Raw genomic sequence first — 13,421 nt, forward strand, 5'->3', positions numbered from 1 at the left:
GCGTCACATTCGTCCCTTAATGCATTCAATGATATCTCGAAAATATTTTCACATTTATTCACTGAAAGTGAAATAGCTAAAAAATGTATGTTAGGCCGTACAAAAATTTCGTATCTTATTTGTTAATGATTAGCTCCATAAAACTGATAGCTGAAAAATCTGCAGAAATTGATAACCAAATACATGAATTGGTAACAATGAATAAATAAAAAAAAGTAATCTTGCTTTGTAATGTTTTTTTTATTAAGTATACATTAAATGATTTGTATCATAGTAACAACAAATTTTTTTAAACATTTATTCTGAGCCCTTAATCTTGTGTGACTTACGATTAAAGAGCATGAGAGATAATTTATCTCTCCACCCTTTAATATATAAATTTTGTCGTGCTAAATTCTAGATAATAAATAAATACAGAGAAATTAGTTTTCTTTTTGTTAAATATTAAAATTCTTTTAATATGCTATTATTTCAAATAATGTTAAATTGTAGCTTCCTTTCCTTGCTTCTTAAAATCATATTGCATTATAACTAGCACATGAGTGCTATTTTTGCATTTCCTCGTATCTTGAATATACGTACGGGGAAAACACAGGGACTTTTTTTCCCCTTCAGATTTGGGTGGTTACCCTATTGAGGTATCTATTTTTTATCTTCAAATTTCATTGGAGAATTGGACTGACTGCAGCTTTATTCCAAGTCCAACCATTTTTGGAATTATTAATAGATTTTGATATATATTCTTTTGTATTATTTTTAATATTTTTTGCAACTGACATTTATTATTGATAATCTTAATATATGCATTTTTTTTATAAACAATCGACTTAGGTTGTTTTTTTCTATAAGAAATAAAAACTTGAATTACATATACTCATTTAATGTATCTATGATTAATCTGAAATAAAAATGGTGAGAATATTGTTTTTATAATTAAAATTAAAAGAAAATATGGCAAGAGATTAGCTACTTTTTTTGATTTAAAATTCTTTAAACTTTACAAATAATTATTGTAAATTAGTTATTGATAAAACATAGGCCACCATCATAGCTCTTAATATTTTGCCTAAATAGAAATAATTTTGAGAGGTTAAGGATTGCAACAAAAGGAGAAAATATTTGAATCGCAAATGCGACTTATTCACCTTAAAATCCCATTTGGAGGTTTCTATATGCATTGATATAATTCTGCTGTTAAAATAACTTTGTGGTAAAATGTGTTTAATTTTTGGCTGCTTTTTTCACTAAATTCAAATTGAAGCGACATTTTTATTCCTTATGATTAAAACGAATTCGATATGAAAAAATAGCTTATTTTTTGCTTGCAAATATTAATAATTATAATAGAAATATTCTGCTTCAAGTTTTTTTAAAAAAATTAGGTTTACACAATTAAAAAGAAAATCTAAATGGAAGATACGCATTATTCTCCAAATAATAAATCAATTATTCAACTAAAACTTAAGGTTTTAAGTGATTTCATAAAAAAAAATTAAGTCACTTGTTTAGTGCCCTAAGAAGAAATGAATGTTACTGATGTATTATTTGCAAAGAAAACTAAAAAAGAATACATACAGAAAGAATTAAGAATATGCAAGATCTGCTTTGTTTGCCCGACAGTATTGCTTGCAAATTAATGTAGTATTTATAAATTGAACGTAATGTTGCTTTCAAGCATAGTAAGTTCCATCGTAGGAAAGACGTTTTACGGACAGCTCTACTGGATGCTGATCGGATGCCAGATCAATAACTTCCGGGCTTGATGACAAAATGGACGATACTAGAATCTTATGGAATTTTCGTGATAGGACCAACAGTAGGCGAGATATGCTTGCGAACCTTCTCTGCCCTGTTTCGGAAGCTATAACAGGCCAGCTGTCCAAGCCAAAGTCAGTTGTATAGAGAATCAACGTTGAATTAGTTGGATAATTCCAGCAAAGTGCAAGCGTGTAGTAGCGCTCAAGATTAATGGATTGTGAATTGAGCTGTGCGCCAAGTCTTGGTATTTAGTATTGAGGCAGAACCGAGTCGTGTGGGAGTAGCCAGACGTATAGTAAGGAATCGGCAGTTGGGTACAACTACAGCGAGGAGACAGTGAAAAATAGCAGACGTTTGGAGAGACCTTAGTGAATAGCTAGATAGAACTCCTCCTGTTGAGTTCTATCTGGCCACTGTGTGAGGTGTCGTAGTTGCTTACTACCAATTACTACTTGTGGGCTGTTATTTGTTATAAGTGCTGCTGTGTATTGCTTTTGTAAGTCTTGTCTATGTATTCGTGTTAATAAATTTCGTTATTTGTCATTGAGGCCTGCTGACTGTTACACCATACATCCACTACAAGTGAACCCGTTGTCGATTGTAACGGTATTCATTTTTTCGTCTCATTTGGTGTCGGAAGTGGGATTTTAGCTGAATTTCCGTAGCAATGTTATACGAATTGCATGATGGTGCAAAAAACAAAGGAATATAATATTTTATCTCTTGTAACTACAACATGAGTTCAAAGATAGTGTATTTCCGATACCGATAATACTGTACAGAACATTTTATATCACTGTGCAAAGGGATAATCAAATAAATTGCAAGTGGTTAAGTTAGTGAGGAAAGATGAAAGCAACATATGAAATTAGGGAATCCTGTACATCGATTGCGCTCAAGATAATAAATAAATCCTTCATTTATCCTAAAAACGTTCAAAAGACATGCTTTCTTTTTGTTATATATATAACATAAAATAATATAGCAACTTTTTTTTAGATGTTTTATGCCATCCAGACATTATGTAACTACATTAAAATAATTTTTAGATTCAATGAATTTTATTTTGATAAGTTTGAAACTTTGTTTATATTTGTATAAACAGTGAAGTATGAAAATTACAAAACGATTCTTTTATATAGAGTGGCAAAACTTCATACAGTTACAACATATCTGTGCAATCTGTGAATTTACTAATTCAATAAAATCGCTAATAAATAATATATAGCTATATATTTATTTTAATAAAGTATTAAATTAAAATTTAATAAGCTTATTATTCAATATACCTAATATATGTGTACAGCTTATTTTTCTCTAATTCTTGCTTGAAATGGGGGTTTTTTTAAATGGCTGAATGAAGCTTGGCTACACTTTGAATATAGATGAAAATGATAATTGTACATGATTATAATATATAATGCATATTTAACAAATAAAAACAGAAGGCTTTATTTTATATGATAAAATTCAGAATATACATATATAATTCAGAAAGAAAACAGTACTGTAGTTTTAGTTTGAAGTTGTTTGTGGATAAGGCAATACCATAGATGGTATAAGCAGTGATCGCAAATCTTCATCCATTTGTGCGATTTCTTCATTTTCCTTTGCTAACATTTTGATGATACGAGTGAATTCTAATAATCCTGATAATAATAATAAAAAAAAAGGAATATAATATTTTAACTCTTGTAACTACAACATGAGTTCAAATTAAGCATCTTATTTTAATTTAATATATTGGTTCATGTTTAATGCCCAACATATCTATTAGTTCTAATTGCTATATTCTTTGATACTTGTTAACTGATTTAATAATGAGCCAAAGGAGATTGAAATGTATACAGTTAAAGACAAATTCAAGGTTAGATCTAATTTCACATTTTCTTCCCAAACTCATCTCTATAGTTAGATCAGAAAAAGAAAGAAAGAGAAGCAATAGAATGATTTAAATAAATAAAATTAATTCAGTCGCTATCTATTTATATGATTAATTCAGCATGAGAAAATATATTAATAGGCCTTATTTTTATATAAATATGTCATTGGTATAGAAATCTGAGCAAAAATCAACATGTAACTATGGGCTACGATGGCATCGTGGACATAAGTGGTGCTAGGCTCATGTTTTTTTTTTTTTTTTTTTTTTTTTCCCAATCATATTTTTAAAAAACAGATGATACAAAAACATAAATCTACCTGTATAGTACCTCCTAAAAATTAGTACCCACAGATCTATACCAACCTTGCTGTCAGCCCCCCCCCTTTCGCTACAACAATGATGAATCACTGATGACTCAGAAGTAAAAAAGTTCTACGAAAAATTTCCTAGGATTTTTAAAACACAAGATTATTATATTAAAAATATGCATTTCAAATAAAAGCGCTATTTACAAATCCCTATTTTCATGGCATTATATAAAAGCCAATTAATAAAAGCTTTTGGATTTTGTACAATAAAATCAAGTGCATAATTTTAACTGACAAAAAAGTATTAAAAAATTGATAAAAATTGTATTTTTCCAAAAAGAATTTTTTTTTTTAATTTCTTCATAAAAAATTTTTGAAATCTAAAGTTTAAAAAATGCTATTCAACAGTAAATATTGCTACCAATTGAAAAAAGTACCAATACACAAGAAAGAAAAAATATGATCAGAAGAATCTCATGTTGAGATAAAATTTGGTAACTAAAATTCCTTCAACTTAAGCATTGTTTTTTAAACATGTGGTGAAGCATTGCCATTTACTATATGATTTTTCCCCTACATATCCTTCCTTGTTTGACAGAGTTATGGCAAATTTTAATGTACTTGAAATACTAATGTAATGTTTATTTGATAATATCACTGCATAGGAGTTTTTCTAGATTTAAGAAATAATAAAAGTTACACAAAATGTACAGAAGAGAACAATACACTGTTTAATTCAGTTTTACAACTTCAAGTTATTAAGGTGTACCAACTTTTATTTTAAAAGATTGTTTCTTTTTGTAATATTTTATGATACATAAATTAATCCTTCTTTTATGCAATATATACTAACAAATTTCACGAAAGTACTCAAGTTCTCAAAATAAATAGTATAAACCATATTAGTAACCAGCATTAAATATTTTTAACTAAAATGGCATAATATAGAAATTTTAAATATTTACCTTCTCTATCAGCAGGAAAACCATAATTTTGTATGACGTCTTGTTGGATTTGTGTTGCAAGAGGAAAAACTAATTGCATATACATCATCATGTCATTACCAGCATTGTTTTTGGCCTCAGCTATCCTTGCTGCATGATCTGGCAAGGAAAGAGCAGCAATGATATCTCTTAATGAAGCTGGAAAAAGCAATGCACTTTTTAAGCTGTTATCTTTCAAAGGTTTTAAAATTATATGCAAGTTTTATGCAATACCAATTACAATTTAATACTTTGAAACTTAAGAATAAGGCTATTAGATAACAATATAAATATTTGAAAATACAGTCAAAACAAATTAGTTACATTTCCTTAACTTTTGTAGCATTCCTTAACTTTTTTTATGGTAACATATCAGAATCCTCCTATTTTTACCATATGTTCTTAACATATATTTCGATGAGTACTGCATGTTTTGGTCCATATATTAGCAAGACAAACAAGTTAGCTTTATCAAACATAAAATACATATAGCAACTAATTCCTAACATCAGACTCAATCCAAAAGGAAGGGAAAAAATTTTCATTACTTGTTTTGCTTTTTTCTGCACAATAAAGATTTAAATATACATCTATAAGGTGAAGAGTGACCAGAAAATTAAACCTGCAAAAATATCACATTTGGTATACAATAAAGGAATTTGATTTAAGGCCTAAAAATCTGCAATAAATACATTTTTGTCTCTCAAATATTAATGAAATAGATTAAAACAGGTTAAGAATCATGTTAATTTTATAGCAAATGAATAAAACAAGACAAAAATTTTTTGCTCTGGTACTGATGGCAAAAAATAAGGAGTATGATCTGAGAAGATTAAGCAACTTCCAATTTATAGTAAAATCAAAGATTCTATAGGATCAAAATGCAAGGTGCAACTTGTACAGTCAATAGGAACATCAAAGTGCAGAATGCATTAATGATATACTTAAACAGAAAAATTTTAATACACAATATTTTCCTAGATAATAAAGCATTTTCATTTCAGTGAGATTAAGAAACATGTCAGGATGCAAATATATACAAAAAATGCTTTTAAGACAATATCAGTACAGTCAATGTACTGATACTGTACATTGAAGTACTAAAGAAACTTCTTAATCAGAAACAAATCAGCAAGCAACCAAATTGAAAATATATATACTTCAATCTTGACATTATAAAAGTAGCAAAGTTAAGAGCATACATGGTTCAATACATAGGGATGTGTTTTAATGCTACAATTTATGTTAAATAAGATCCAACTTTATATTAACTGGTATAGAAAGAAATTTTGTAATGCTTTTAAATTTATATTTCACTTACTTTTCTTTCTTATAAATGCAATTCTATCAAAAATACTTTCATGAAATTTATAATATTATCTTCATTTTAATAAACAGTTTCATGACATTGCTCCAAAAAAGTAGTGCTATGAACTAACTAACATCAGGAATACACTTCTACCAAAAGGTTTACACAATTTTGGCCAATAGTATGACCTGAACTACAACATTTGATAGTAACTGATTGAGTGGTCTAACAATATAGTGGCTAGAATAACAAAATGCCAGACTCCAATTATTTGGGCCTATACACTGTTACTGTCCTATCACCAGGAAATGAAAAATAATGAATGTATAAATTAATTTTAATGAAGCAATAGATACTTTTACTGAAATAAAAACTAAAAAAATAATCTCCATCTGGCCCTAAAATATTGTTCATTTACAAAAATAAATAAATTAAATTAAAAAAAAACAATGCCTAATATAAATGTTACATAAAAACTGCATTATTCTATTGTACTTCTAAGTTGTAATATCCTTCACACTCAGTTGACAATATTAAAAGCATGAATAAGCATCTTTAAAAAAACGATGTACTAGTAAAATTAATAATACTCATAAATTAAATTTTCTAAGGGTTCCACTATAAGCATTTGCCACAGACCTAGTTCTGTCTAGTTATGCCAATGAACTCATTATTAATTTATAAGTACTGTCAAGCTGCATGTTATACCCACCACAATAAATCAAAGACAATAGTGATCATCTGGCCATGTTTTGTATGAGAATGTTTATATTAGTCCAATGGTCATGATCATATAATATTAGTAATTTAATGATAAAGGAATTTAAGTAGGAGCAACAATAATCCCTTAATAAATCAATCCCTCTCCCCTCAGCATCATAAGTAATGTCAGACTTTAAAGGTCAGCTTTTATTTGTAAGAATACATGCATAGTGTGATGTAGTACTGAAAATGTGTAGCAAGAACTACATTTTTTAGCTGCACAATATTCTAATTCACTTCTAACTGTCATGGAGAAAAGAGCGTTTAAAGTCGTTTTTATTCTAATGATTTAATCCCCATCTAAGACTGGGTCCTTTTTTATACTGCTATGTTTCTAGTTAATCACTCAGAAAAAGACCCTATTATTTATACCTCAATTATTATTTACTTATTTTTAGCTTTAAAGTATAATTTAAAATATTCCCAAAAATTCACCAGACAAATCTGAAAACCTGGATATGAAAAACTGATACCACGTTTTAAAGTATTTATCAATTTAAATAATTATTAAGAAAAGAAATAAAATGTGTACAAGATTAGAATCGCCAACACCTTGGATCAGCTATGATGCAATTACCATTCACTGTTAACATTTACCAGGAACCTAATAAAAATTAAGAAATATTACAAATAAGATTTTCTCCCAATAGCAGAGAAAGTATCCATGTACGAGGAAGAGAGAATTAATTTTACCATTGAAACTACTTTTTGGGTACTATTTTTATAAAATTAGAATTTAAAAAAACAGTAATAATAATTGATTATAAAAGCAGAATAATTCTTACACCCTTAAATTCATACCTTTCAGAAATAGCAGAACTTATTCTAGTGCATTTTCAAAATATTCAATATATATGAATAGTATTATGTCGATGGTTAGAGGTGTAGAGACATTTTGAAGAAAGAAGCAGTCATGTAAAATTTAAACCTCTTTATAGCAGATGAAATATTCTCCAATTCATGACCAAGAGTCAATGAAGCACAAAAGTATGAGTTTCAGTAACACCAAATCCTTTTATATGGTAAAAAGAAGTTTGTGATGTGACCTGCAACAACTGACTAGTTTTTTTAGTCACATTAACGTCCCGTTTTAAAGCAACACTAGGGCTATTTTGCGACAGACCGCGTCATTTTGAACCGCGGTCAGATGACGAGGACAACACCTGAGCTGGCACCCCCGTCTCCACACCACACCAGCAGAAGGACATTTGGCCCCGACAGATTGAACGTGCAATACACCCCCTTACACGATGGTTCTTCGGTGGAATCGGGTCTCGAACCTGAAGCCCTACGGCTGACGAGCCGAGACTCTACCATCAGGCCACCGCGGCGCTGAAACAACTGACTAATGCCAGATCACTAAAGTTACAGTGCTTAGTCTCCAAGAAATGCAAGAAAGATGAAAAGTCTGTGTGCCTTAAAAATACATGTGTGCTTAGAATCATAGTTTGTAGTTTCACATGCAAGCAGAAAGTAAAAGAATCAATCTCCAAAACACAGAGAAAATCCAATTCATAAAATCACCCCTCTCCACAAGACTTGTACAACACCAGAATCCTGGAGAGTCTACAAAATTGGAAATGCCTATAAAAAACTTTTGAAATTTTGACAATTTAATTAATGATCATGGCCTGGTGTACTCAATATACTAAAAAGATATCAAGATAATTTCATATGCAATATAACTTACAAAGCATTAATATAAAAGCAAAAATTCAAATATAAAAATAGACTAACAAAAATTTATACAACTCAATTACAAAATTTGTTCAAATGATATAGGTTTACAAAATTTTAAATGGTTAACAAGTGTATTCCTATAAAAAACTGTACTTATAACACAAGTTAATACACTTTTTTAAAGTAATTGTTCTTTATACTTTGTAGATAGAAAAAATTCTTAGTACATATAAAGCACACAACGTGCAATTAAATGAAAAAACAGGTATCTGAAAAATCAGAATTTAAATTACATTGAAAATGTATACACAAAAAAATATAAACTCAAATATATATATATATATATATATATATATATATATATATATATATAAACAAACTCAGTAATACAAATGTTTGGTATCAATGACATATTTTGAATTTGATACAGTGACAAATTATATTGTTTACTCTTGAAGACAGTTATTTATACAAATGGAAATGTGAGCAAGTCTAGGCAAAATCAGACATAATCATTCTGGTCTGCCTCAAGCATTCTTCAAAAGAGAGACATAGATAGCCTGAGGATGATGAGATAAGGTTAAGATGTTTCATACTATAATTCATAATGATTTTTTTAAACCAGATATAAATGCCTTATTTATATCTATCAGAATTCTTCAGAAACTTGGATTTGGAAAACTTTTTTTAGAATATTCACTAAAATTTCAGAATTTTCATTTTTTAAAGAAAATGAAGAAACATATCTTGCTGCATGATTTATTATAATATGAGGTAACTTTTTTGTAGTTGTAGTAGTTGAAACCTCAAACTGTGACTACAAATATATTTAAAAGATTTAGTGGAAGGTATTTGCTGTAACAAACCAAATTGTTTCTACTTTCTTTCCTTGTAGATTTGATAAATAATAAAATGTTAAAGAAAATCAATATGAAAATATTTAAAATTACTTCAATTTACATCAAATAGATGCTCCAGAATAACTAAAGTTTCCAAATCTTTTATGAATTTTTTAAACCAATATTTTATCTATTCTTAGTCATCAAGCAAAGTTAACCCTTTGGGTACATTTGACGTGTTAGAACATTCCGTATTTGTTTGAATTTATGTTTCCATTCTTTTTTTGTAATTTTAATTAGTTTAGGTTATCTCAATATCATGCAGAAGTATATATTCTGAATAATAAGTAATAAATGAATTCTTATGTAAAAGCTACTGCCTTTATATGTTCAAAAAATTAAATGTGTTTCAAATACAAAAGTCATTTCAAATAAATGTGTAGTTAAAGGGTTAATAAATGGATTTATAGAAAAAAGTCACCAAGACTAATAGGTAAGTCATCTGTCACTCACTCTAGTCGCAGATGCCGATAACTCTGTCAGCCTATATTTAATTTTTTTACAAAACATCGAACAATATCTTCCCCCATCATTAAAGATTTAAAGGAGAAATTACTTCAATTCATTTTTATAGGAGCAATATATTTTTCAATAAAGAAGAAAATTCAAGTTTTCCCCAAGTTTATTGGTATCATTAAAATAAACAATTATTTTAAGCATTCCTTTTTAAGCAGTCAGAAATGTTAATTAATTTTCAAGAATCATCCATATCAAGTTCTGTGCATTTATCTTCTAAATATGTTAACCATGAGCTCACTTTCATGGAATTATTAAGGTTTAAGGAAATGAAATTAGTTAAATTACTTTCGTGATTCACATGAAGATAGTAGTTGGATAGTAGCTTCCATACTAATATTACCAACAATACTAGAATTATCTTATTTACAAATACAATCATATTGGTTAACTTATCTACATGTAATTTTATAAAGGAAACGTATTTATACACAATAAACAAAATTAGGACCAAATTAACTTTATTGCATTTTTAAACATAACTTTCCAAATATATTAACTATATTTTGATTTATCAATAATTTAAAGAAATATTTTTAAACAAGTAGAATTTTTTAACATTACCAAAATTGAAATAAACAGTGATGCTTCACACTATAATTTTACAGTGGCTTCTCCTTAAAATATATAAATGCAAAATAAATCATTTTAAATTTATCAGAATTTCAACATATCTGCAATATACAATAACATCAGCAATATTACTTTTAAAAAAATAAAACCACCAGAAATTTCTAAATGTAAAACTTTAAACCAATACATTTAAAAAATTACCACATCAAAAAAAAAAAAAAAATCAGAATAAATATATTCAAAAAGCTCAAATTAGCAACAATATTATTAAAACCTACTTTTAATCACATTTTTCTAATAAAATATAATGTGTTTGCCCATTTGTAGCAATGTCTGTTTGGTAATAGCATATTTATTTATTAAAATTTAAAAGCCTTATTTGGCAATGTGAAGTACACCTTTGGATATCTGGAAATGGACAAAAAATTGCACTATCTATTTGTAAATATTTAAATATTTTTCTCACATTTAAATATATTGTATATGCTTTAATAATCTTGCATTGAAATGAAAGTAGCAAGAAAAATGTCAAAATGTTGTTTAAAAGAAATTGATATGATACACAAATAACGCAAATTATCATAATTGAATAAGATTTATAATTTTATTGTTGGATCTTATTTTTATGCCTTGTTTGAGCTTAAGTTAAATTTAAAATAGATCTAATAAAAAAGCAGAATCATTTGAGGCTAACTTTTTCAGAGGTGGAGATAATTATTTCTTTTGAAATGTGTGCAACAAGAATAATAGGCTACACAGAAAAACTTAACCTCGAAAGAATTTGATAATATTTTTATACTCCATTTACACTATTGCTAGTCCACTAGAAGATTAATAAAGGTTTCACAAAAATTTGAGATTATCACAATTAGACCCCCCCCCCCACCAGATGGATCCAGCCTGCACTCATTCCCTGTGGAGCCGGCCATGATCTCTTATGTAATGGACTCTAACACCACTCCTGTTAACAACATACAGAGGGTTAAATATACACTCATCAGCAATGACAAGTTCCCTGTAGGCATTGGAGATGGCCATCTCATGCCTTGAGATCTAGTGGGGCCTCAAAATTTATTTAACATACACTAAAGTGCTAAGACAAAGAAAATTTTCTACACTGCCACTTATTCAAAGAAATTTTCTCCCTTTCCATTTTCTTTAAATAAAAAAATTTAAATGAATTTACAAAGACAAAATAAATAAATAAATAATAAGGAGAAAAACATGTAGGAAAAAAAATTCAGATCAATAATTTCAAAAACAATAATATTTATGGAGTTTCTCAGGTAAGAAAATGATTAAAATAAAAAGATATTATTATGTCAATTAAATTTGTTAAGCTAAAAATGTAAAAAAGAACCCCTATATCAGTCTCTTGTTTAGCGAATGAAAAGGATAAATTTTGAGGGCAGAATCATTTATATCACATATTAATTTTCATAATTTGTAGTGTGGCCGTCTATAAAATACAGCTATCTTACAGCACAGCATCATCTCACTGTTACTCTAATGATAAATTTAAATGGAACTTTTGAAAATTGAAAGTAAACATATATTTGAAAAATCTGTCTTACTTTAAACATTTTGTTTTATTCAAGTTTTACTTTCACCTAGTCTCTAAGATACAAAATAATAATAAAATTTAAATAACCTAATTATTTTTTCTAAAATCATAAGTAGATTAAAATTTAATATTCAAAAACTAAAACACCCTTTATATAGGTTATAACAAAATGAATATCCTTTTAGAATATCTTAATACACATATTCTAAATTTCAATCGTCTCCCAATAGTCTAACAAAAGACAATATAAAATAATAAAGTACAAGTTTAAATTTATAAGACAAAAAACGTATTTGAAAAAAATACTTGAAATCAGGATCTTAAGAAGGCAAAAAGAATATTATCTCCTTGAAACTGTGAAATAAATACCATAATAGGTTGACTATATAAACAATCTGTTTGGATGCATTTTAAAGAAATCCTATTGCAGATTAGTAATATTTTTTAACAGAATCTGAAAGACATAATATCAATTTAATATAAATATTGATGGATAAATATAGTTTCTTTTAAGCATATATAACAAAAGAACCAAACATTAAATTTTATAGAAACAATGTTTTGGGATACAAAATAAAATCATAATAAACATTGCCTATATTTTATTTACCTTTAGCTTTTTCTACTGAGAGGACACAGGATGGTGATACAGACATGATACTCTTGTTTTACTGCTAAAATATGAATCTTTATAATGGGTATAATAAATTGCTGGAAATACGCTACAACAGTGTTTGAAAGAGTCTTTGCATTAGAAAATTTTGGTCGCTTTTTGAGTTTTTTGTAGACGTACAATAGAATTGTTTTTCATAGGTACTCTGTATGATGTGTAAGAATATTATTTTCTTCACTATTTCCTCCTCTTCTTTATCGATCTAACTGCGTTACGTAAAAACAAAAAATTAAATTAAAATCACGCGAAATACTTATATTTTACTGCTTGCTTTTAAGATGCCGGTTGCTTTTAATATGGGTGATTTAAAAGTTATCAATTCATAATGTACTAAGTTGTTATCCCTTCTTATCAATTTTCGCTATCTGCAATCAACAACTGAATCATACTATAAAATAAATACAAGCAACTGTCTTTTAACTAGCAAACATTATTGAAAAGGTTTGTTTTGACGGAGGGGTGAGCCGAGTTGAGCTCTCAATGTCCTTCATCTAATTTTTTTCTTTTGCTA

The 13,421-nt window shown here is 28.0% G+C and overlaps 1 protein-coding gene across 2 annotated transcripts; it reads right to left on the minus strand.

The window, feature by feature from the left end:
• Positions 1–3,185: 3,185 nt before the first annotated feature.
• LOC129958089 (protein C10-like) lies at positions 3,186–13,374 on the minus strand. Of its 2 annotated transcripts, none has more exons than XM_056070279.1 (3): positions 12,848–13,374; positions 4,917–5,054; positions 3,186–3,407 (listed from the first exon to the last, which is right to left on the minus strand). In XM_056070279.1, the coding sequence occupies exons 1-3, from the start codon at positions 12,891–12,893 to the stop codon at positions 3,274–3,276; spliced, it is 318 nt and encodes a 105-aa protein (XP_055926254.1). In that variant the 5' UTR covers positions 12,894–13,374; the 3' UTR covers positions 3,186–3,273. The 2 variants fall into 2 exon arrangements, with proteins under 2 accessions (XP_055926254.1, XP_055926253.1); XM_056070278.1 differs by having other exon boundaries at positions 4,917–5,093; positions 12,848–13,372.
• Positions 13,375–13,421: the final 47 nt, after the last annotated feature.

Source organism: Argiope bruennichi, chromosome X1 (genome assembly GCF_947563725.1).
Source record: "Argiope bruennichi chromosome X1, qqArgBrue1.1, whole genome shotgun sequence".
Lineage (NCBI taxonomy): Eukaryota > Metazoa > Arthropoda > Arachnida > Araneae > Araneidae > Argiope > Argiope bruennichi.